The sequence below is a fragment of the Camelina sativa genome, chromosome 3 (genome assembly GCF_030686135.1).
Source record: "Camelina sativa cultivar CO46 ecotype springtype chromosome 3, ASM3068613v1".
In the NCBI taxonomy this organism is placed as follows: Eukaryota; Viridiplantae; Streptophyta; class Magnoliopsida; order Brassicales; family Brassicaceae; genus Camelina; species Camelina sativa.
In genome coordinates, this window is record NC_141882.1 from 6262171 (window position 1) to 6282404 (window position 20234).

At 40.3% G+C, this 20234-nt stretch overlaps 7 protein-coding genes and 1 pseudogene across 18 annotated transcripts; 4 read left to right on the forward strand and 4 right to left on the reverse strand.

Annotated features, from left to right (window-relative positions):
* Positions 1-947: 947 nt before the first annotated feature.
* LOC104773958 (protein SAWADEE HOMEODOMAIN HOMOLOG 1) lies at positions 948-3048 on the forward strand. Its single transcript, XM_010498631.3, has 9 exons — positions 948-1258; positions 1354-1439; positions 1550-1595; positions 1697-1853; positions 1927-1987; positions 2206-2257; positions 2320-2463; positions 2559-2678; positions 2762-3048. The coding sequence occupies exons 1-9, from the start codon at positions 1205-1207 to the stop codon at positions 2804-2806; spliced, it is 765 nt and encodes a 254-aa protein (XP_010496933.1). The 5' UTR covers positions 948-1204; the 3' UTR covers positions 2807-3048.
* A 624-nt stretch (positions 3049-3672) lies between these two features.
* Positions 3673-5175, reverse strand: LOC104773962 (cytochrome c-type biogenesis CcmH-like mitochondrial protein). 2 transcript variants are annotated; one of them, XM_010498639.3, is made up of 4 exons: positions 4755-5175; positions 4454-4601; positions 4229-4360; positions 3673-4147 (listed from the first exon to the last, which is right to left on the reverse strand). In XM_010498639.3, exons 2-4 carry the CDS (start codon positions 4595-4597, stop codon positions 3944-3946), a joined length of 480 nt encoding a protein of 159 aa, XP_010496941.1. In that variant the 5' UTR covers positions 4598-4601; positions 4755-5175; the 3' UTR covers positions 3673-3943. The 2 variants fall into 2 exon arrangements, with proteins under 2 accessions (XP_010496941.1, XP_010496939.1); XM_010498637.2 differs by having other exon boundaries at positions 4739-5069.
* An 800-nt stretch (positions 5176-5975) lies between these two features.
* On the reverse strand, positions 5976-6671 carry LOC104773972 (uncharacterized). The gene has a single exon (XM_010498646.3). It carries the CDS (start codon positions 6669-6671, stop codon positions 6204-6206), a length of 468 nt encoding a protein of 155 aa, XP_010496948.1. The 3' UTR covers positions 5976-6203.
* Positions 6672-6813: 142 nt separating this feature from the next.
* Positions 6814-12189, forward strand: LOC104773985 (uncharacterized). 7 transcript variants are annotated; one of them, XR_015595267.1, is made up of 15 exons: positions 6814-7384; positions 7514-7907; positions 7996-8173; positions 8271-8410; positions 8486-9521; positions 9625-9725; positions 9801-9945; positions 10266-10453; positions 10529-10574; positions 10653-10942; positions 11093-11172; positions 11267-11402; positions 11575-11701; positions 11787-11869; positions 11949-12189. XR_015595267.1 is itself a non-coding variant. In XM_010498658.3 (15 exons), exons 1-15 carry the CDS (start codon positions 7276-7278, stop codon positions 12084-12086), a joined length of 3072 nt encoding a protein of 1023 aa, XP_010496960.2. In that variant the 5' UTR covers positions 6814-7275; the 3' UTR covers positions 12087-12189. The 7 variants fall into 7 exon arrangements, 1 of the variants encoding a protein (XP_010496960.2); XR_015595268.1 differs by having other exon boundaries at positions 10666-10942; XR_015595266.1 differs by having other exon boundaries at positions 10385-10453; positions 10640-10942.
* LOC104773977 (large ribosomal subunit protein eL37z-like) lies at positions 12150-13021 on the reverse strand (annotated as a pseudogene). The gene is made up of 4 exons (XR_015595269.1): positions 12873-13021; positions 12664-12799; positions 12465-12566; positions 12150-12377 (listed from the first exon to the last, which is right to left on the reverse strand). The product of XR_015595269.1 is annotated as a large ribosomal subunit protein eL37z-like (transcript).
* A 223-nt stretch (positions 13022-13244) lies between these two features.
* Positions 13245-14037, forward strand: LOC104774004 (uncharacterized). The gene has a single exon (XM_010498675.3). It carries the CDS (start codon positions 13366-13368, stop codon positions 13897-13899), a length of 534 nt encoding a protein of 177 aa, XP_010496977.1. The 5' UTR covers positions 13245-13365; the 3' UTR covers positions 13900-14037.
* A 96-nt stretch (positions 14038-14133) lies between these two features.
* LOC147946636 (uncharacterized) lies at positions 14134-15548 on the reverse strand. The gene is made up of 4 exons (XM_087508512.1): positions 15384-15548; positions 15197-15252; positions 14923-14964; positions 14134-14394 (listed from the first exon to the last, which is right to left on the reverse strand). The coding sequence occupies exons 1-4, from the start codon at positions 15397-15399 to the stop codon at positions 14314-14316; spliced, it is 195 nt and encodes a 64-aa protein (XP_087364638.1). The 5' UTR covers positions 15400-15548; the 3' UTR covers positions 14134-14313.
* Positions 15549-15667: 119 nt separating this feature from the next.
* On the forward strand, positions 15668-20054 carry LOC104774011 (protein MLN51 homolog). Of its 4 annotated transcripts, none has more exons than XM_010498678.3 (11): positions 15668-15821; positions 15992-16424; positions 16762-16861; positions 17005-17216; positions 17296-18002; positions 18165-18267; positions 18584-18691; positions 18871-18926; positions 19247-19304; positions 19528-19672; positions 19763-20054. In XM_010498678.3, exons 2-10 carry the CDS (start codon positions 16009-16011, stop codon positions 19553-19555), a joined length of 1788 nt encoding a protein of 595 aa, XP_010496980.2. In that variant the 5' UTR covers positions 15668-15821; positions 15992-16008; the 3' UTR covers positions 19556-19672; positions 19763-20054. The 4 variants fall into 4 exon arrangements, with proteins under 4 accessions (XP_010496980.2, XP_010496987.2, XP_019099010.2 ...); XM_010498685.3 differs by having other exon boundaries at positions 18874-18926; XM_019243465.2 differs by having other exon boundaries at positions 17008-17216.
* The last annotated feature ends 180 nt before the right edge of the window (positions 20055-20234 follow it).

A 20234-nucleotide genomic window follows, 5' to 3' on the forward strand; every position in this document is an offset into this window, starting at 1 on the left:
TTTGTCTTACCCTCACCTTCTCTCATAAACAATGGAAAAGGTGGCTCTTGTTAAAAACTAATAAAGATTCACGGATGACTAATTGACTAGGCTATGGTGGTGATAAGAAGAATGAAAGGGAGTGATTAGCGCAAAACAACAACTCATATAGATAAAAAAAATCTTGGGACTTATGTAAAAACTAAAAAGTCTTGGTTATTACTAATATATTATATACCTCGTACCAACTAGTCAACTACACACAGCCTACATACATGTCAAAGAAATTCGAACCGAGTTCAAACATCTTTACCTTGTTTTTCTTGATGTTAATTAAATTTGTTAATCAAGTACAGCAGTAAATTATATACTGCGTGATTAGTCAAATACCGTAATTAATAGAATGACAGCTCTGTACCGAGTACCTACCCTATAATAAAATAAACTATTCTCTGTTAGCGTGTTTGAGTCTTTCGGTCAAATCGTTCAGGCCCTGTTCCCATTATTATCAACGGATATAAATTGCGTTTTTAAATATGTTTCAAAAGCACGTGTATTAACTGATTAATAAGAAAGGAATAATGTTATAACGAATTACGTAACGAATATTGTTTATTACTTTACTCGATAATTAGTAAACGAATCTTATATTCATGGGAGAAATCAGGGCCAAGATTGTCGCCAAAATAATTTGAAATAAAAAAAAGACGTAGAGCGTTAGTGAGGATTAGCTGTGTAATCAAATAAAATATGTTCCTTTAGTATTTTATTAAAAATGTCAGTTATCATGAGTATATTAATTAACAAACACTCCACAACCACCAGCTCATACATCATAACTCGGAAGATTCCCCGCGGACGGGTTCCCTCAACCCTCACACTATGTCGATAGTTTCAAAGTCAACCCTCACCCTGTAAGACTGGCTTGTTTTAAACTTTTTTGCTGTTAACGTCATTACGTGGACGGTGGATCAAATAATACAGTACTGTAAACAGATCGTTCTTCTTCATAAAAACATCTAATTATCCGCATGTGTAAAAGAAATTAATTTCATAAGATTAATTTTTTACGACTCGAGATTTTGGGCCCATATGGAAGATTATTAGTGATTTTGGCCCATCAGTCCATTAAAGCACACTGAGAAGTGAGAACTTTGTGAAGGTATCAGTCAGTCACTGTTGTAGCATCTTCTTCACTTGTTCTTTCCTTCTGCCGTCGTCGATAATGGCTGCTTCCGATGATTCCTCTCACTACTTCACCGAGTTTACCTTGGCTGAGGTCTCTTTGTTTTCTTTATTTGGCTTTATCAGATATAAGAGATTCATGAGATATGACTTTTTTTTTTTTTTTCTTTTTAAATTCTTATGGTGAAGATTGTAGACATGGAGAATCTGTATAAGGAGATTGGTGATCAATCTCTTCAAAGAGATTTTTGTCAAACTGTTGCTTCCACTTTTAGGTAATATCTTCTAAATTATTTGAGAATTTTGCTGCATTATCTTGTTGGTAAATCTGTTTTTATTAGTTCTTCTTAACTGAGTGTTTGTTTCCATTATTTATGTTTCAAAGTTGTTCTACGAACCGGAATGGGAAACCATATGTAACTTGGAAACAGGTGCGTCTCTTATTTCGTCATGCAACTGGTGAAATGCAATGCAAGTGTAGGCCAGCAGAAGTAACTTGTTCTTTAAATTGAGTGGGTTTTTTTTTTTTCAGGTACAGGGTTGGTTTCAGGAGAAGCTGAAGCAGCAAAGCCAACCCAAATACAAAGCTTTGCCATCTCCCCCTTTGCAGATTCTTGACTTGTCCAATCCTAATTTTGCCGACAAGCCTGTAAATCTTGGGACGGCTACCTATGTTCAAAGACGAAAAGGTTTTGTTTCATTTTCTTGTTTGCCATTCTTGATTCTTTTAGTTTAACGCCGTGGGAAATTTTTCATACACAGGTAAGGCTTCTGATGTTTCTGATCTGGCTTTTGAGGCTAGATCAGCTAGGGATTACGCTTGGTAAGAACCTTTCTTTGCTTTTGAATGATCATCTTTTTCCATATTTGCTTCAACTCTCTTGGATTTTGCATATTTAACAAGTTTATAGACATAAATAATAAACTATGCCCTTACCTTCTTAGTACATGGCTACATTTTCAGTGTAGACTCTAGCATAGTACATGGCTACCTTTGTCGTTTTATATCTGTGCTTATTCGCTTGAATTCTGGTCTTTCAGGTATGACGTGTCTTCGTTCCTAACTTATAGAGTTCTTCGCACTGGTGAACTGGTAAAACTTCTTCTCTTTAGTTCAATGCCTTATTTGTTTGCAACTGAGAGCGTCTGCAACAGGAAGTGCGTGTACGTTTTTCTGGGTTCGACAAAGGACACGATGAGTGGGTGGATGTCAGAACATCAGTGCGTGAGCGTTCTATTCCTGTAGAACCATCAGAGTGTGGGAGAGTGAATGTTGGGGACCTGCTTCTATGTTTCCAAGTAAGGCTAGCTTTGATCTAATTATGAAGGATGGAACCTTTAGCAAAAAATTTAAACATAAAGAATGGAAATTTGGAGTGGTTGTTAATGTGCAGGACAGGGAGGATCAAGCATTGTACTGTGATGCTCATGTTGTGAATATCAAGAGAGGAATTCATGATCAGTCGAGATGTAACTGCGTGTTTCTTGTTTGCTACGATCTTGACAATACAGAGGTATAAAAAGCTTGACCTCAGTCTTTATTATATTGGGTGCTGTTTGAAAAAATTCATGAAGTTGCGTGTTAATACATGAACAGGAAGCAGTGGGTGTAGAAAGAATTTGCCGCCGCCCTGAAGAGTGAATTTGTTTCGTTTTGAAGTCATCTCTGGAGGATGGAGTTAATATGACTAGAGAAAATATATGACTGACCCGAAGGAGGAATTAAATGCCCATTACACAAGGTCCTTGTATGTTAGTTCTTGCTATCCAGTATGTGGAATAAATTGGCAATTGGTCTTTAGATTGTTAAGAGAATGATGACGATATAATATAATGTAACAAAACCTAAATGCTCAACCAGTTAATCCCCTTTGTAATGTTCAACACACAAGTCACTTCAGACGGTATGGAACGCTCGTATAGAACTCCTTCCAATAGAACTCAAACCGCTGGGAATGCAACGGGATGGATGTCAACTGGTAAGAATAGCGTTGGTCTGGAGATCTTTACAACAGGAGATCAGGAGTTAGCTCGCTTGGACGGAGAGCACCAGAAAGAAGGGGCAGTCTAACTGAACTCCACTCGTTTAGAAGGAGCCTCGCCAGTCAGGGGGATAGGGAAAATTTCTTCACAGCATGAAGAAAAGAGAGGGATTCAAAAAGGGCTGGCTCCTTAGAAGGGATTTGAGTGCTTTAGACTAAGAAGTGAGATTAGATAGGCTTGTCTTAGGATTTGATGCACATTCAAGGGCAACTACTGCTTATGGGTAGGCACCTAGTGCTACAATGGCTATAACAGATTCAGAGCCTATTGAGCAAGACTAGATTTCTTTCCGTTGAGCAAGACTAGATTTTTTTCCGTTGAGCAAGACTAGATTTCTTTCCGTTACTCATTGCTTTTTGTATCGAATATCTTGTATAATAAGCAAGTCACTACGTTTTGTGAGCTTCGGGCTTTCAAGATAATGATGCTCAAAATTCAAAAAAGCTCATTTAGCACACAAGCTACTTCGGAACAAAAGATGTCTCTGTACTAATAACGGTACACTCTCTGTTTTCAATTCCACAGTAAAGAACATACAACAAGTATCAGACTTTCAATTATGTTTTCTTCTTACATAACTAATTCCAAGATATTCCTATGGAAGAATCCATTTTCAACAAAGCAGTCCCTATCGGTTTCTCCTAATCAATGTGTACTCACTCCCTTAACAGATTGTTTATTTGGCTAACGCGATACGATTTGAGCGAAGAACAAGAGAGCTCCGGAGACATGGAAGCTACCGGTTTAGCCATCTCCTCAACCGGGAAGCCACTCCCTGAGGAGGAGGGGGAGGTGGGATAAGAACATCAAGAATAGTGACTCTCTCTTTTGGAGTCAATGGAACACCTCTAATAAGGTTCAACGCCATGATATGTACATTTGTCCTTTGCCTGTGCTTCTGGTAAACCAACCCTGCAGCGGTACCTCCAGCAATTATAACCTGTCACACACCAAACACCAGAGTCCATTAACCTAAACGTCCCTATGGAGGTTCCAGTTCTTATTGATTGTTTAAACTAACCGGTGTTAGCCACAATGCCGCGGTCTGCAAATCAAATTTAGGAGCATAAAGCACCGTCTCCCCAAACTCATCCTCAAGCTTATTGTAGATCTCTTTGTCAGTTTTCCCAGCTCCTATCTCATCACGGATCAGCTGCAAAAACTCAGGTGTATCAGAGGGGAGTAGAGAGCAAAACTAGATTTCAACTCATTCTTTTGGAAAACAAAGCTGAGTAAAGGAACACACCTGTCTAAGGAGAATAGCGACATCTGCCTGCGAGTCTTCAATGGACTGACTCCCACACTCAGTACAGCGAACATTGTGGCTGATGTTTCTGGCCCGAGCGTCCAGCATCTGAGCCTTCTTCCTCTCTTCGTCTGTTTTCTCCATTGCGCTGAAAATTTCATGATACGAGTATTGTTGTTAGTTTTCACAGACGCATTTCGTCGAACAGTTTGTGGACAACATAGCAGAAACTACTTAGAGACCCAAACATCGGAAGGAACGCTAATTAAATTTTGAAGGAAGGACCTGTTTGGAGGGTTACCGAGAGAGATCGGAGAAACCGCTTAGTTCGTTCAATCTGGAGCTCAAAAATTAAACCTTTCGCTTCGGAAATTTCTCCGTTTACTTGTAAAAATGTAAACACCCTATCGTCCTCCAGCAGTAGGAAAGCCAAGACACAATTCTTCGCCAGAGCCGTTTTGTGAAGATGCCGGTGGAAATCCCCGGCGGGTGAACAAACCGGCTCCGAATGTGAGATCGATCGACAAGGCGCGTGAAGGAGCGTGCAAACGTGTGTCGGAAGACGAGTTCCGCGCGTGTACAGTGTGTTCAAGTGCATAATAAACATGGGCCCTTCAAATAGTATAATTTGTTTAAAATTGTAATAAACATGGGCTTCGTAATTTGCATAATACTCTGTTGGACCAAAAATCGAAGTGACAAAATTTGAGATGAAACCATATAACCGAGCCAAGGAGAAACATCCGAACATGTAACAACAAACAGTTGTTAAGCTGTACATGCAAAGCAACACAAACAAAATGACCACACTGATTACTCATACTAAAGCTGAATTGGTGTTGGTGATGGGTCTGCTCCTCTTCTTCATCACTCGTCTCTTCTACTTGGGGAGTGGAGACATCGGGTGAATGGAGGCTAGAGGGGTACCCTAACATGAGCAAAATGGTCTCATCTCTTTTTCTGAACAGAACACTGCAGCCCTATGGCACCAATGGTTTGCGAATCATTTTGCGATAAAGGCCTAATTATGTTCTTAAAGACGATGATCTTAAGCCAGCCCCAATTCTGATCTTAAGGCAGCCTTCTGATCCTAAGACAAGACAGCCTCAATTCTGATCTTAAGACACGACAGCCTCAATTCTGACCTTAAGGCAGCCTCAATTCTTAGAGATGCAGTGAAAGATGTACATATATTCAGACGTGTCAACTAAAAGAGAAGCCAATCATTCTCTTTTCCCCTCTCTGCTGGCGCTGGTCCCATACACAGAAACTACTAGCAACAAAAGGTTTCATTTTTCTGTGAATGCCTATGACAGACAGAGCACTGACTCAAACAGGTCTAAAGTAGTCACCAACAACAAACTATACAGTCACCAACAACAAGCTATACAAATTCAATTTGGGATTTGAAGTTTTGAACTGCAAGAACAAATAGAGAAAGAGACGTGCCTGCTAACGTTAGCAAGACTCCCTGCAATCCTTTTGAATTTGAAAACTGAAATGCAAACGGAAGAGAATCAAGTAAACCAAAAGAGAGAATCGCCTCTTTCTTTCTTAAATCGTATTACATCAAGTTTCGTGTCTTAACAGGCGATACATAAGCTTGCTATCATTGCCTATGAAACAAAAGGTCGGAATTTTAAGCATCACGGAATCAGCAAGGCAACGTAACGGGACTTGTAAGCTAAAAGTCTACTGCTTTCTTATTTATATACACGGGGGAAGAAAAGTTACGACAGTGTGAGGACTCTCAGACAAATCCTTCAACCAAGATCGGTTTCTTCTCCTCTTCATCATCTTCTTCACTCTGATCCTTCTTCTCCCTGCTACTCTCAATACCTTCAACATCTAAATCCTTCAAAGCATCAACGCAGCTCCTCCCTTCTCCACCTTCGCCTGCCACAACCAAATCTCCGGCCTGTTCCGATTCAGCCAACTTCCCATTTCCCTTACCGGCTAAACACGGTCCAGTATCCCTTTCATTATCCACGCCGACGATGATCGTGTCAGAAGCTTCCGGAACCGGATCAGCTACACAACCGCCTTCGTCCTCGTGCTCGAAAATCGAAGCTGCTCGAGACTTCACGGCATTGGCGGCTTTACGAAAAGCTTCCTGTATAGATTCCGGCGGCAGCGCACAATCTTCGAGTCCGGCGTCTGCAAGTGCCGGCGGGAGGATCTTGTTGAGCAAGCCAACTCTTTCTTTAGTAGCCTCCATAGATGCAGTGATTCAGAGCTCTCTTTCCTGAATTGTGATGTGAACCCTAATTTGGATAAACTTTTAATCCTTTTCGAGCTGAAAGAGGAAAGGCGGTGATGAGGGCATTTATGTCATTACAATCAAGTTTACATCAAATTTACAAAATAGCCCAAGCGTTTGGTGAGCCCAAGGTTCGACACCTAGCGATAGCATACGGACTTGGTTGCGAATTTGTAAACAATTAATGAAAATGAAATGCAAACCACCACGAAGAGAGAGAATTATTAAAAAGATCTTAACCATCTTACCGGGAACACTCGCCGGAGATACGTACGGAATCAACAACCGTCTCCGGGATAGACTCCGTTACCGGCCGATTCCATCAATTCGTAGTCCCAGAGGCATTGATTCGCTCTCTCTCTCTCTGTCTCTCTCCTTCCTTACTCGTCGTTTCGAAACCAGCTCATCTTTGATCGATCCCGACGTATTTCGAAGATCGGGTTTTAATTTCCCTGGGAATTAGGTTCTGGAAAAAATCCGTCTGTTCTCTCGTGTGTGTTCATTGGAGGGGCGAATTAGGCGTCTGAGAGATTAAGATAGGAGAAGGGATTTTGATTGAACTATGAGCACACAGAAGCAGGTGGTGACTCTTCGGGACCTGGTAGAGGAAGCTAAGAAACGGATTGTAATCGTGGTGATATGCGTCGTAGGACTGTCTTACCTCATGTCGCGTAAGTTTATTTGATCGATACTATGAATCTTTGTGTATCTTCAGTTTTTAGTTTTTCAAGTATTGGTTCAGTAGCTACTTATGTGTTCAACTAATGAATGAATACTCACGTTTGTGTAAACGTCTGCAGTGACAAGCTCATCGGTTTGGGTCAACCTCCCTGCTGCCTCATGCTTGATCATCCTCCTTCGTTATTTCTCATTCGATATTGAAATGAAACGGAAAGCTGCAGCTTACAACAACAAACCGTCGTCTCTCAATGCACCAACGTTAAATAAAACACCTGACCTCCCTAAAGCAGCTCCACGGTCTGACTGGAGAAGCAAAGTGAACTCTCAGGTCGTTGAGGATGCAATTGATCACTTCACCCGTCACCTCGTTTCTGAATGGGTACTGGATCTCTGGTACTCCCGCATAACACCGGATAAACAAGGTCCTGAAGAACTGGTGTTTATCATTAACGATGTTCTTGGGGAGATTTCACGGCGGTTTAGAAATGTAAATCTTATTGATCTGTTGACAAGGTCTGTTCTTTTTAGTGTCTTCGTCTTATATTGAGTTTCTGTTAAGGTTGTTTTTCCAAGAAACTAAACCTTCTTTGTATTGATTTAGGGATCTAATTGATATTGTATGTCGTCGTGTGGAGCTTTTCCGCGAGTGTCAAGCAAAGATTGAGAGACAACAAAAGAGAAGCTTCAGTTTTGAAGACCGCGACTCAGAACTAAGACGTGTGATGGCCGCAGACGATAAATTGCACCCTGCATTGTTTTCTCCTGAATCCGAGCATAAGGTTTACTCTTGCGACGAGCTGTTATACAGATGTTTATGTTAGATGTTTTACCACTTTATTGCTATCAGGTGGTGATACTATGGTCTCTATTTGGCAGGTTCTGCAGCATATAATGAACAGTCTCATTTCACTAACATTTAGGCCAGAGGATCTGCACTGTGCTTTTTTCCACTATACCCTGAGGGAGCTTCTTGCTTGCTGTGTGATTCGACCAGTCCTAAATCTAGCCAATCCTCGGTAAACTATTACCTCTTTTACACCACATTCTGTTCCTCTTATTCTCGCCTCAATGGTACAGATTTTGTGTACCAGGTTCATAAATGAGAGGATTGAGGCTGCTGTAATGTCAAGGATAAAGACTAGTAACAGATCTAGTGCTGCAGAAGAGTCTTCTCCATCTGAAGATCTCTCAGATCTTTCTCCTGATCATTTTTCTAGATATTTGGACCCTTCTGTCACAGGTGTTGAGCTTGTGAATTTGAAAAATGAACAGCAGAAAAATTCTAAAAGGAAAAGCGCTACAGATAAACAGCATTTAACAGATTTATCGAAAGATCCATTGCTTTCTATGGACACCCAATCTTCCCGGTCGTGGAACTCCTTCCCCTCAACGTCCAAAATAGGTGATGGTAGTAAAGATCCTCAAGGACACAGAGGAGGAGAGGGATGGGGTGACGTGTTGGACATGATGTCACAAAGGAAAACGGCGAACCTTGCTCCTGAGCATCTGGAAAGCGTGTGGGCAAAGGGAAGAAACTATAAAAAAAAGGAAGGTGAGAAAGTTGTTGAGCGCGTGCCCCCGAGATGGTCTAGCAAGGAATCGAGCAACGATGGTTATTTAAGTGAAAACACGGCGAATGGAAGAATCTCCAGTCAGGGTAAAGTCGTAAATACTGAGAGTCACTTATCAAGTTATTCCTCTGCTGAAGAGGACGAGGAGCAAACAAAGAGTAGTCATTCTTATACATCCGAAGATGAGGAAACGGTAACAGGTCTAAACAGCCCTGGGACTCGAGTCTGGGATGGTCGAACGAAGAAAAATCTTGGTGTTTCACGGATACACCATCCACTTGAAAATGCTGGCCACTCTTTCAAAAAGACCAGTAAAGGTCATGGACGTTATCAGCAAGGACCGAGACATCAATCTGGCAGGAAGAGATCCAGAATTTCTGGACACGTCATAGACGATGATGATAGCAATGATTCTGAAGATGGTTCATTGGCTAGATCATTCAGTGGAATGTCTGCAACGTCATCTGCATCATACGTTTCAGCGGCAGAAAGTGATGTTCCCTATGCTCCTAAAAGTTCTTTGTTGGTTGATTCCTTTGCCAAGTTGAGATGTCAGGTACAATTATTTATCGTTTGGGCATCCAAACATTCATAAATCTGCAGAAAATTATGTTCGTATGTAGTATTATACGATGGATAATTTTAGGTTCTTCTTGCAGGTTCTGGGTGCCAATATTGTGAAGGGTAGTTCTAAGATGTTTGCTGTGTATTCAATTGCAGTCACAGATGAAAGTAATCATAGCTGGTCGATCAAAAGAAGGTGATAGAATGATATTGCTACGGATTTGATGTTGGTGCTTTGTCTTTTAAACTTTTTATTTATGTGAACTTTCAGATTTCGACATTTTGAGGAGCTTCACCGGCGGCTTAAAGTTTTTCCCGAGTACAATCTTCACTTACCGCCAAAGCATTTTCTATCAACAGGCGTGGACATACCTGTTATTCAAGAGCGATGTGTACTACTTGATGAGTATATCAAGGTCAAATGCCATGTCTCTTGTTTTCTACTCTCTGTTCATGCTTTACATGGTGCTTATGTATATGGATTTTTTTCTTCTTCTGGATTTGGTTTTTTGATGAGTAGGTTAACTGTGAATAAGCTTTTGTGTTTTCATATTCTGGTAGTTACTTTGGATTTTTGAGAAGCTAATACTGAGTGTTCTTATGCATGAAACGTCACCATCTACTTCTGTGTAATGTTGTTACTCTGAAGTAGAGTCAGGCCTGTTTTATCTACTGAAGTTAAGCATTTTTTAATTTCTCGATAGGGCTGATAGTTCTAATGCTTGATCCTTTGTAGTTGCTTTTCACACGCCGTCTATTCTTCCATGTTAACTAAAATGTGAATGATAACTTTGCATTGAGGTGATTGCCCGGTTTTCCTTAATCTGCGAATTATCCTTTCTCTACTTTGCTCAGAAGCTTTTGCAGCTACAACGAATTTCAGGATCGATTGAAGTTTGGGACTTCCTCAGTGTGGATTCCCAGGTAGATTCTCTTCCGCTGACTCACAAATCACTAGTGCTTACAAAATTTGACATGTAACTTGTTGCTGCTGTGCAGACTTATGCGTTCTCAAGCTCTTTTTCAATCATTGAGACGCTAACAGGTGAGTAATCAACAACACAATTAGATTTTGATCTTAATTAGTTCGCTATAATTTACTGTCATCAGTAAAAATTTTCAGTTAAACATGTCAGTAAGACATCTACTGTCGCTACAAATATGGGAAATATGACTGACGCAACACCTGGTTCTCTTCCTTGGGGAGAAAATCCGAGTTCAGAGAATGGGAAACCGGGTCAACATTTAAGGAATAATGTAATGGTAGATGATGTGAAGTCAAAAGTGAAAACTCTTGGAAATGATCATATGAAGACGCCTTATATAGATGTGAGAAATAGCAAAGAGAATGGGGGGCAAAAAGTGGGAACTCAACATGCTGATGATGTAGACAGCGTCGGTCTGCCCACCGAGGTATATGTTACATCCATACCTAGTATCAGCCATGATTTTGTTCTTTTCTTCTGATGATTCATCTTTCGCATTGTGGGGAAGTGGGAAATCATGAGGACATTTCTTGTATTTCTATATTAGTGTGTTTGTAATAACTTGTCTTTCGTGCAGTGGGTTCCTCCAAAGCTAACATTACCCTTACTAGACTTAGTAGATGTTGTCTTTCAACTCCAGGAGGGTGGGTGGATTAGGTACATAAATTTATAACCCCGACCCATACTATTTTTCTCTTTCTGAGTCAAGAAAGTGGAGTAAATCTGATCATCTATTTTTGCATATTACAAGGCGGAAAGCTTTTTGGGTTGCCAAACAGATACTTCAGCTTGGGATGGGCGATGCATTAGACGATTGGGTACTTGAGAAAATCCGTCTTCTGCGGCGGGGAACTGTAGTAGCTTCTGGAATTCAACGGGTTGAACAGGTGAGAACCTCCACTTGTACTCCTTTTTGCACAGTGAGAGGTAGTGGTGAAAGTCACAGTTAAATAATGGAAAAGTATGCCTGACAGTGACATATCCTTGTGATGCTCTGGCTTGGTTATATTTCAATCCATGGTTAGATTTAAAAGAGATATTTGGTATGACCTCTCTCAGATACTATGGCCGGATGGGATTTTCATGACAAAGCATCCAAAAAGGCAGCAACAATCCAGCAGTTCTGAGGAGGAGCAGCGAGAAGAAGCGGAGAGGAGAGCAAAGTTTGTTCATGAGCTGATGATTGGTATTGAGTCATCTGATCTTTTTCTCATCAGTGATATCTAAGCGTAGTTGAATTATAAATGTTTGAATTAACCCTCAACTCACAGAAAAAGCCCCAGCGACAATAGTGAGTCTTATAGGACAAAGGGAGTATGAACAATGTGCAGAGGATCTCTACTTCTTCCTTCAGGTAAACATTCCGCAATGTCTTGAAATATTCAGATGCTTAGACGTGTTGGTTTCATTGTTAAATTTATTTCTTGTTTCAGTCATCAGTGTGTTTGAAGCAATTGGCGTTTGACCTTTTGGAGTTGTTGCTACTCTCGGCATTTCCGGAAATGGAGCAAGCTTTCAAACAGTTGCACTACGAAAAACACCTATTTGGTCAATATACACCACCAAACTGATTGATACTTTGGATTGCCCTTGTAAACTTATCTTCCATATTACATGGAGTTTTGCTAGAATTCTTCAAAAAGTAATAGCACGCATTCATTTCGGTGTTGTAAAGTCTATGAAACGATCTCAATTTAGAATACTAGACGATAAAGTATAAGAGCAAAGAAAAAAAACGAAGTAGTTTCTCTTCCAAAACGAAAAAAGCTACATCAGAAACAAGAAACAAACGGCAAAACGCAAAAAGAACAATGCCTAGGAAGAAGCAGCTGCAGCCTTGTTTCTTGGAGTGGCTTGGGTACCTGATCCACACAATTCCATCAATCAGAACGAGCAAGATTTTGATTACACAACATTGCTAGCTACAAGGTGTGCAATGTAAGCTTTACCTTCTCTAAAGCCAGTCTTGAACCTGCGAGGGACATTGCGGAGATACCTCATCCTACCAGTTCCTGTTGTCTTTCTTCTAATTGCCTTCACGCTCCAGTTATCTACCCACATAATGACATCATAAATTCCAAGTATTCTTTCACAAAATTAATAGTAGCCGCAAAGTTTCCACGACAGAGACAGAGATAGAGATCGTACATGTCCTCTTGCGAGCAGCTGGATAAGCACAGGCCGAACAACGACTCTTCTGGATGTGGAAACTACGGCGACCACATCTGACACACAGCGTGTGTGACTTGTTCCTCCTCTTACCAAAGCTCCCTGTTCCCTTACCCTGCCATTTCCAAAGCACCGGTTATAACACGAAGTGGAACATAAGCTAACACGAAATGCGCAACAGATTTTACCATTGCCGCAGATGATTGATCAAGCTTTGCTCTGTAGATAGCTTTGCCGCTCCGAGAAGACAACCATGTAGTGTGCTTTTAGGGTTTTTTTCCCTATACAAAATGGATCTTAATCGGGTTACCGCCAAAAACATGGGCCTCTTTAAAGGGCTTGATGGGCGTCTTTAAAGGGCTTGATGGGCCTCTTTAAAGGGCTTTATGGGCCTAGTTCTGATATTCGCCTAAGTCAACTGGCATGCATGAGCAGTGGGTGGTTGGCAAATGATAAATAAGTAGGGGACCAATTTGAAACACTGCTTATCAATGTGATGACGATTGCTTACCTATAAAAGTGGACAACACAAACAACAAGATGACACCTTCTTAAAGTCTGACATATCAGCTTCCTTCTTCAACTACTAACATGCCACTGAATGAATGTTAGGTTTCGTTTTATGCTCCACAAGGTGAAATAAATATGGTTATCCTCTCCAAAATTTGAGCAGCAAGAAAGATGATGAAGCCTACAGCAAAATCAATTCACAGAGTTGGTCGTTTCTTGAGGAAGACCCTTGGGAGCATCAAGTCCACTATCTGTTCCCGTGATTACAAAAACTTACCAAACAACACTCCTCTCTTGAGCCCCTTCTCCTGCAGTAGCCGCTGTCCAGAAGATTCCCAAACCAAAGGAACCTACACCGTTATTTGTTGTGACACGGCTGTGGCAGATACCACACTCAAGAAGAGTCTCAGCGACCAACATAAAAAGAAACCGAAGAAAGTTGCAGCAGAGCCACTCGGGGATGCAAAGAAAAGAGGTGACGCGCTGGCGCAGAAGATGAAAGATCTCAACATGGTGGATCTACGAGACGTGGAGCATTCATTGGATGTTCGGGAAGCTCTTCGATGCTATTCAAGCATCAGAAGCCCTGTCTACCTTGACATTGTTGACAATTTCTTCACAGACATGTACTACGAGTTCTCTGATCCTCGCACCTCTGCCACTATCAATGGTTCAAGAAGAAAAGCAGGCTCCTTCAGGCTCTAAGTCCCTCTCGATCAGCAATACACACAGCTTTGGTACATTCACCTGTCACCTATAGTTTCTACGGTTCTACCTCGTCTTGTAGAGTCAAGATTATTATGCTCCTATTCTCAAGTATCAATGCAACATATGTTCACCCTATTTCACCTTTAAGTTATGACTTATGACAACTAATACAGTTTCTAACTTGATATATGACAGCATACAACTCTGTTTTTGACTGTACTCATTATGATGTTAGGATAGATAACATTATTCCATTTCATGAAAAATGGAGAAAGCAAACATATGTAATAGAGTAGCGAAGTTATTCTTCTCAGAATATGATAAAAGTTACATCATCACACGATTATGATTATCTGTTTTAACTTGATAAATTTGCATATTAAAAAAACACACTTGATGGATAAAACGGGATCATTTCTTGCCGCTCTTCTTAAGTCCAGAACCTCCAAAGGATCCCTTCTGCGATGCCTTGGCTCTAAGCTCCTTAAGCGCCTGTTTTATCATTTTCATTCAAAATAAAATGGGTCAAGCTTTCGGTAACAAATGATCACTGTATGTCCATTTCATGTGAAAGAGACAGGCTATAGAGTCTATTGGGTGGAAAACAAAGTAAGAGTAATCCTAACATGGTCACCATTTCATCAGAGTAAGAAAAAGAAACCTAGTCCAAACCATCGAAAAATTCAATAATGAATACCTAAGCCAACAAACAGTTAATAAAATGACTCATCATGTTGTAGTCACCAGGTAGAATGTCATAATTAATGTCAGGTTTGATTAGTTGATAAATGGACAAAGTGGCACATACTAATGCATAACCTTACAAAATCCATGTCAATAAAGAGGTGCCCAATAGTGTAAGAAACCTCTTTGATTAGTAGTATGTTATAGGTTTCCATTTACAGGGGAGAGGAGCCCAAAACATAGAAGTCTAACTAGATGCATTTATCCAATCACAAAACATCATATGAATAAACAAGAGGGGAAACACAAGCCAGAGCAACCAAAGTGGGAACTAACCTTTTCCTCATCTTTCTTCTTCTGAATGTTAGCTAAGTCGGTCTGCATTAACACCAAACAAAAATTCCAACCAAATATTAGAGTTTTAATAAAAAGGTCTAAAATCATTCATCTACGAATACTGTAGTTGGAGCAAGAGAGAAGATGATTCTGTCTCATTTCAAGTTTAGTTGGACAATAAAAAACCAGATCCAGATATCAATAGCGTCGTCTAATTCGAGGTCTAAAGCCAAACAATATAATAAAAAAAAAAAGGTTCAGTATTTAGAGTTACCTCGTCGTATTCCTTCTTATCAGCTTTAGGCTGCTTCAAAGGTTTCGCCTTTCCTCCTGTTAAAACCCCCCCCCCCCCCCCCCCCCCCCCCCCCCCAAGAAAAAAGATAAGCAGATCATAACGAATCACAGACATAACTCGTAAGAAAATAAAAACCTAAATCATGAATACTATAAATAGGCCATACCTTGCTTCGAAGACATGACTGGTTTGGTGAGCTTAGCTAGGGTTCGATATTGAGCTCAGAATTGGGGAAAAGGAAGCTGAGAGTTGCAGACGATGATATCGAATCTTCAATCCCCACTACGGTATATTTATAATGAGTTCGTAATAACTACGCAACCCATTTAATGGGCTGAGAAAGATATTGGCCCGTTAAAAGGCCCACAAATTCCCTTCTAGGCCCGTTACCTTTCCTGGTCAACCTTAGGTCACAGTCGTTAATATTATAATTTTTTTTAATGCGCAAACGAAATAACAAAATAGATTTATCCTATTTTGACCTCTCTATCTCTTCCTCTATTTAACAGTTAAAAAAAGAAAAAAGGGCCTGCTCCATTCGATTCACTGGCAACCCCCAAAATCGCTGAAGAACGAACGCCTCTTGAGCTCAGATAGGGTTTAGGTAAGCGAAGAGACCTCTCCTCTACTTAGGCTTTTTTTTTTCTTTTTCCGCCGGCGATTCGTTTTGAACGCTTGAGCGACTCCTTCTCTTTCGATTATTCTATTGAAATTTCTTTATCTAGGTTTTGGATTTACGAGTTTCGCTTTCCTTTTTTTGTTTTTTTTTTCCAGATTTCTGGAGATAATTTATGGCGACAGCTGAAGGAGGAGAACCGGAGTATGAGAGTGATCCAGAGGAGTTGAACCGGTCATTGGCGAGGAGGAGGAGAGAGGCCAGTGATGACGATAGTGATGTTGCTGATGATGATAGAGATGTTGTTCATAATCAGAGGGCTGAGATTGATTCCGACCTATCTGATGAACAGATTGGTGCTGTGAAGTATGATAATGAAGAAGATGGGGAGGATAGTTTAGATGAGGAGGAGGAGGAGGGGGAAGGTGTTGCGGTTGATAATGACAAGAGGAGTAGTGTGGTGAAGGAGGCTGGTGATTTGGTTGGGGATGAGGATGAAGAAAAGGAGAAGCAACATGCTGCTGTGCCCACTGGTGGAGCTTTTTATATGCATGATAACAGATTTCAGGACATGTCTGGTCGTGGAAACAGGTAAACTCTTCTTTTGTACTGTGTGTTACTTTTTACAACTTTCTCATATCTATATATATCCATCAGTGTCTTACTATGTGAGGTAGGCTTTGTGTAAAGTAGGGTACCACCTTCCTTATGAAATTGCATTCATAGAGAGATAATAGGCTGAAAGGTGGAGTTTAGTGGCCTCGTAAGGCAACTTATTATCATGTAATCCATGTAGTATGAAGGGATTGATTAGCTGCATTGGGGTTGATTTGGCGTTGTTCATGCTATTGGGACCGGGAGAAAATTCTGAATACTAACTAGCACTTCCTGTCAGTTCATTGATATAATCCTTATTTTGCTTTCTTAGGCGAACTCGTGGTGGAAGGAGACCGTGGGAATCTGGAGAGGAAAGAAAATGGGGACATGACAAATTTGAAGAGATGAATACTCGGGATAAAAATTATGATGTAGAGTTTCTAACTATTTTAGATCCCTCTATCTCTTTATGTATATAGCATGTATATGTCACAGATATTTGCTTTTGTTTTATTTACTTGTTCGTTTTACGTTCTTAATTGTATAGTTGACTGATTGCACAATGTATTTTCAGCAGAGGACTTCTAGAGGCCGATTCAGAGGTCGAGGTCGGGGTCGGGGTAGAGGACAAGAGCGTGGAAACGCTAGAGGGAGCAGTTCTAACGCATCAACCAGTAACGGACAGCAAATATATCTTCCTAAAGCTGTCACACAAGGGAGAGGTGCCAGAAAATTTGAGACTCCCCTGACGAAGGGAAATCAAGCACATTCCGAGCAAAGCAAACAGTGAGTTCTTATATTTTGTTTTCTGTAGTTGAGTGAAGGTTTTATCTCTATTATAATGTACTTGTGTTTTGTCTTTTAGGTTTCGAAATTCTAATGGGTCACAAAACTCCCATGAGAAACTGTCCAACCTTGATTCAAGACGTTCACCAACTGCCCCTGCTAAAACCGGGAATGAAGGTGCAAATGCCAGAAAGAATGTAGCTGTTTCAAGTTTAAGTTCCGCTTCTCCTCCATTTTATCCTTCAGTGCCCTCCGGTAACTTGGTACATGGTATACAAGTTGGTATGGAAGGACTTCACATGAATGAAAGTGCCGGACCTTCTGGGAAGAAGTATAGGAAGACAAAAGCTGCTTTTTCACCAGTTTGGACTGCCAAGGCTTCTCAGTCCACGGGTCAAGGTAGAGGGGCACCTGTTACTGAAAAAGTGTTTTACCCGAAAGCTCATAGTCAAGGTGACAGATATTCATCACCATTGCAACTGAATGGAGATTCAAAAGGCACTGGCCAAAGCTATATTAAACCTTCCGGTCAGGGTTTTGTTCAGGATTCTGCTGTTATCAGATCTTTGTCTTCCTCTCCACAGAGAACTAGCTCATTAAGAAATCAATTTCCCCATGGTGAAATAGAATCTGCGTCGGAAACAGGTGCATCGAGTGGCAAGGGAAAAGGGACTCTCCGGCCTAGTGGTGGAAGTGGCTCGTTTATGTATAATGGATCTCAAATGATGGGGCGAGCAGAAAGCCTGCCATCTGCTGACAATTCTACCTTCCCTACTTTCCTGCCTTGTAAGTTTTTTGCATGACACTTTTTTTCCTGAGCCACTTGCCCTGGTTTTCCATGAATACTTTTTTCAGAGTCTTGCCCTACCAACTTGGGAATAATCTGCTTGCTAGTATTTCCTAAATTATTACATTATATTTGATGATCAAATTCAAATGCAAATGCAGTTATGCAGTTTGGTGGTCAGCATGGTGGGGTTCCGGCTTTTGGAATGGCTTATCCAGGATTCGTCCAGTCTGAAGATGGTGTTAGAAATCCGGAGATGACATGGTATGCTTACTCCTCCCCCTTCTCGATAAACTTTTTGGATGTTAGTTTCAGAAGTTCTTGGTTGTAAGCATTTCAAAGAATTATAGATCGTGACTATTGTTAGCTGGGTTTTCTTGTTTTTCGTGATTTCATATGCTGTCCCACTTAATTAACATAGTGTGGGTCTACATTCTGGAGAAAAAAAAACCTGTGAAAGCGTACTATCATTAGGATGGTTACTTTGATTTGGGATAGCGTGCTATTTGTATGCTCGAGGCTCTTCCATCTTTCTAGTTCCTGATTTTGCTCTGCTGAGATTTGTTTATATGATTGGCAGGATGCCCATTTTGAACGGTCCAGGAGCTTTAGGGGCTTCATTCAGTCCACCATATGTGGCTAACCAAGCACACAAGCTAGCGTTATCTTCCTCGTTAGGATCCTCCAGGTTTGGAGATTATTTTTCTTTGTTCTCTATGATTCTAATAATGCAAAACAATGTGAATACTATGTAATGTGAATACTATGTAGAGCTTCAAATAACGAAAATCCTCCTTCAAATGCTTGGCACATTATCTATTTATATTTGCAAAGGATGTATTTTTGCTTGCTTATTTCATTTTGCAGCAGAGAGAATAGTACAAATAACCTTATTGACCTGGAGAATCCCATGGAGACGCCTGGTTAGTCATATTTCAATACTGGCTCAATATGTTATAATTCTAATGGTTATGCATGAGGTGTTTGTGTTACGCTTGTTAGGGGATATATTTACATTTATTGGATTTTATAAGGAAAATGGCAAAGAGAGTGGACCTTTTCTTTTGTCTTAGAAGAAAAAAATCATAATGGAAGATCTTGTGGTTGGGTGTGATGGATAACTAGTACAGATAAAATATATATGATGAATGTTGTTTTACCATGCACGACTTATGAAAATTGTATGTTCTATTAAGATCACAAAATTCTTTTAGCTTTAAGCTACTTTCCTTCTTCTATGTAGAGGTCACAGAGAGTGGGTCACGACAGCAAAGCAACAATCCAAGCAAGCAGCCTCGTAGGTGAGTTCTTGAAGTTGACCTCAAAACCTACTATTGTAAATTGATCATTGGTTGATTAAGACTCGTTTAAGACTAGAAACCATGATGCATTATGTCTACGGATTTGACTTTCAGTAACTGCATTCATTGACCTAAGGTCGTGAATATCTTATAAAAAAATCTTATAGAGCAAGTTTTGTGGAATATGATCATGAGAAAGAATATCTGCTTGGTGTATATGCAGGTACTCGGAGATGAGCTTTAGCAAGTAATAACATCTGTGAGAATATAAGAAGAGGGTTTAGGGACTCCTTGGCGCAGGGCTATGTTGCTTTTCGAAGGTTCGTTACAGGGCACTTTCAGGCAGCAACTGTTCCTAAAAATCTTTGGTAAGTGATTCAAAACTGTATTTTAATTACGGTGGATAGTAACAGAGTTAATAGGAAGTGGATGTTGGATTGTGCTTCTTGTTGTTGCAGTTTTATGAGGGAAGATTTTAAAACAATACTACGACTACTACTAGCAAATAGAATGGAGAAGGAACGTGGTGGTTCATATAAAAGCTATGGGCATCTATGTATTTGTGTGTTTCGTATTTTCGGTCATCTGCTTGTTTGGTTTTACGCTGTTTTCAGGAAAGTAGTTGTCCTAACCCTTGGCCAGCCTGTTTGGTGTGACTTTTTTTTTCTTTCCAAGAATCTAAATCTAAAATACTACTCTATTTCAACATGTAAATATACGTTGCGATGGTATTTGACGTTTTTTCATCCATAAGAGTTTGCATAAATCTTGCGACAATTACAATAGTAGCTTTGCTTCAGAATTTTGGAAACTTATAAATCTGGACCAATTTGAATGCTGTTTGCTTAGATGCTGAATCAATATGAATGCTCAACATGCGCTGAATCAATTTGAATGCTGAACATGTGCCGAATCAATATGAATGCTGAA

What these genes read in the sequence shown, in the direction of transcription:
- LOC104773985 (XM_010498658.3), top strand. Translation starts at nt 7,276, where the DNA reads ATGAGCACACAGAAGCAGGTGGTGACTCTTCGGGACCTGGTAGAGGAA. An exon ending in CTTATTGATCTGTTGACAAG is followed by an intron (nt 7,908 to 7,995) that starts GTCTGTTCTTTT and finishes GTATTGATTTAG; the next exon opens with GGATCTAATTGATATTGTAT. An exon ending in AATCATTGAGACGCTAACAG is followed by an intron (nt 10,575 to 10,652) that starts GTGAGTAATCAA and finishes AAAAATTTTCAG; the next exon opens with TTAAACATGTCAGTAAGACA.
- LOC104774011 (XM_010498678.3), top strand. Translation starts at nt 16,009, where the DNA reads ATGGCGACAGCTGAAGGAGGAGAACCGGAGTATGAGAGTGATCCAGAG. An exon ending in ATGTCTGGTCGTGGAAACAG is followed by an intron (nt 16,425 to 16,761) that starts GTAAACTCTTCT and finishes TTGCTTTCTTAG; the next exon opens with GCGAACTCGTGGTGGAAGGA. An exon ending in CATTCCGAGCAAAGCAAACA is followed by an intron (nt 17,217 to 17,295) that starts GTGAGTTCTTAT and finishes TTTGTCTTTTAG; the next exon opens with GTTTCGAAATTCTAATGGGT.
- LOC104773962 (XM_010498639.3), bottom strand. Translation starts at nt 4,597, where the DNA reads ATGGAGAAAACAGACGAAGAGAGGAAGAAGGCTCAGATGCTGGACGCT. An exon ending in TCGCTATTCTCCTTAGACAG is followed by an intron (nt 4,361 to 4,453) that starts GTGTGTTCCTTT and finishes GAGTTTTTGCAG; the next exon opens with CTGATCCGTGATGAGATAGG. An exon ending in CGGCATTGTGGCTAACACCG is followed by an intron (nt 4,148 to 4,228) that starts GTTAGTTTAAAC and finishes GGTGTGTGACAG; the next exon opens with GTTATAATTGCTGGAGGTAC.
- LOC147946636 (XM_087508512.1), bottom strand. An exon ending in ATAAGAAGGAATACGACGAG is followed by an intron (nt 14,965 to 15,196) that starts GTAACTCTAAAT and finishes GTGTTAATGCAG; the next exon opens with ACCGACTTAGCTAACATTCA. An exon ending in AGAAGAAAGATGAGGAAAAG is followed by an intron (nt 14,395 to 14,922) that starts GTTAGTTCCCAC and finishes ATGATAAAACAG; the next exon opens with GCGCTTAAGGAGCTTAGAGC.
- LOC104774004 (XM_010498675.3), top strand. Translation starts at nt 13,366, where the DNA reads ATGATGAAGCCTACAGCAAAATCAATTCACAGAGTTGGTCGTTTCTTG.
- LOC104773972 (XM_010498646.3), bottom strand. Translation starts at nt 6,671, where the DNA reads ATGGAGGCTACTAAAGAAAGAGTTGGCTTGCTCAACAAGATCCTCCCG.
- LOC104773958 (XM_010498631.3), top strand. Translation starts at nt 1,205, where the DNA reads ATGGCTGCTTCCGATGATTCCTCTCACTACTTCACCGAGTTTACCTTG. An exon ending in TCAGCTAGGGATTACGCTTG is followed by an intron (nt 1,988 to 2,205) that starts GTAAGAACCTTT and finishes CTGGTCTTTCAG; the next exon opens with GTATGACGTGTCTTCGTTCC. An exon ending in ACCTGCTTCTATGTTTCCAA is followed by an intron (nt 2,464 to 2,558) that starts GTAAGGCTAGCT and finishes GTTAATGTGCAG; the next exon opens with GACAGGGAGGATCAAGCATT.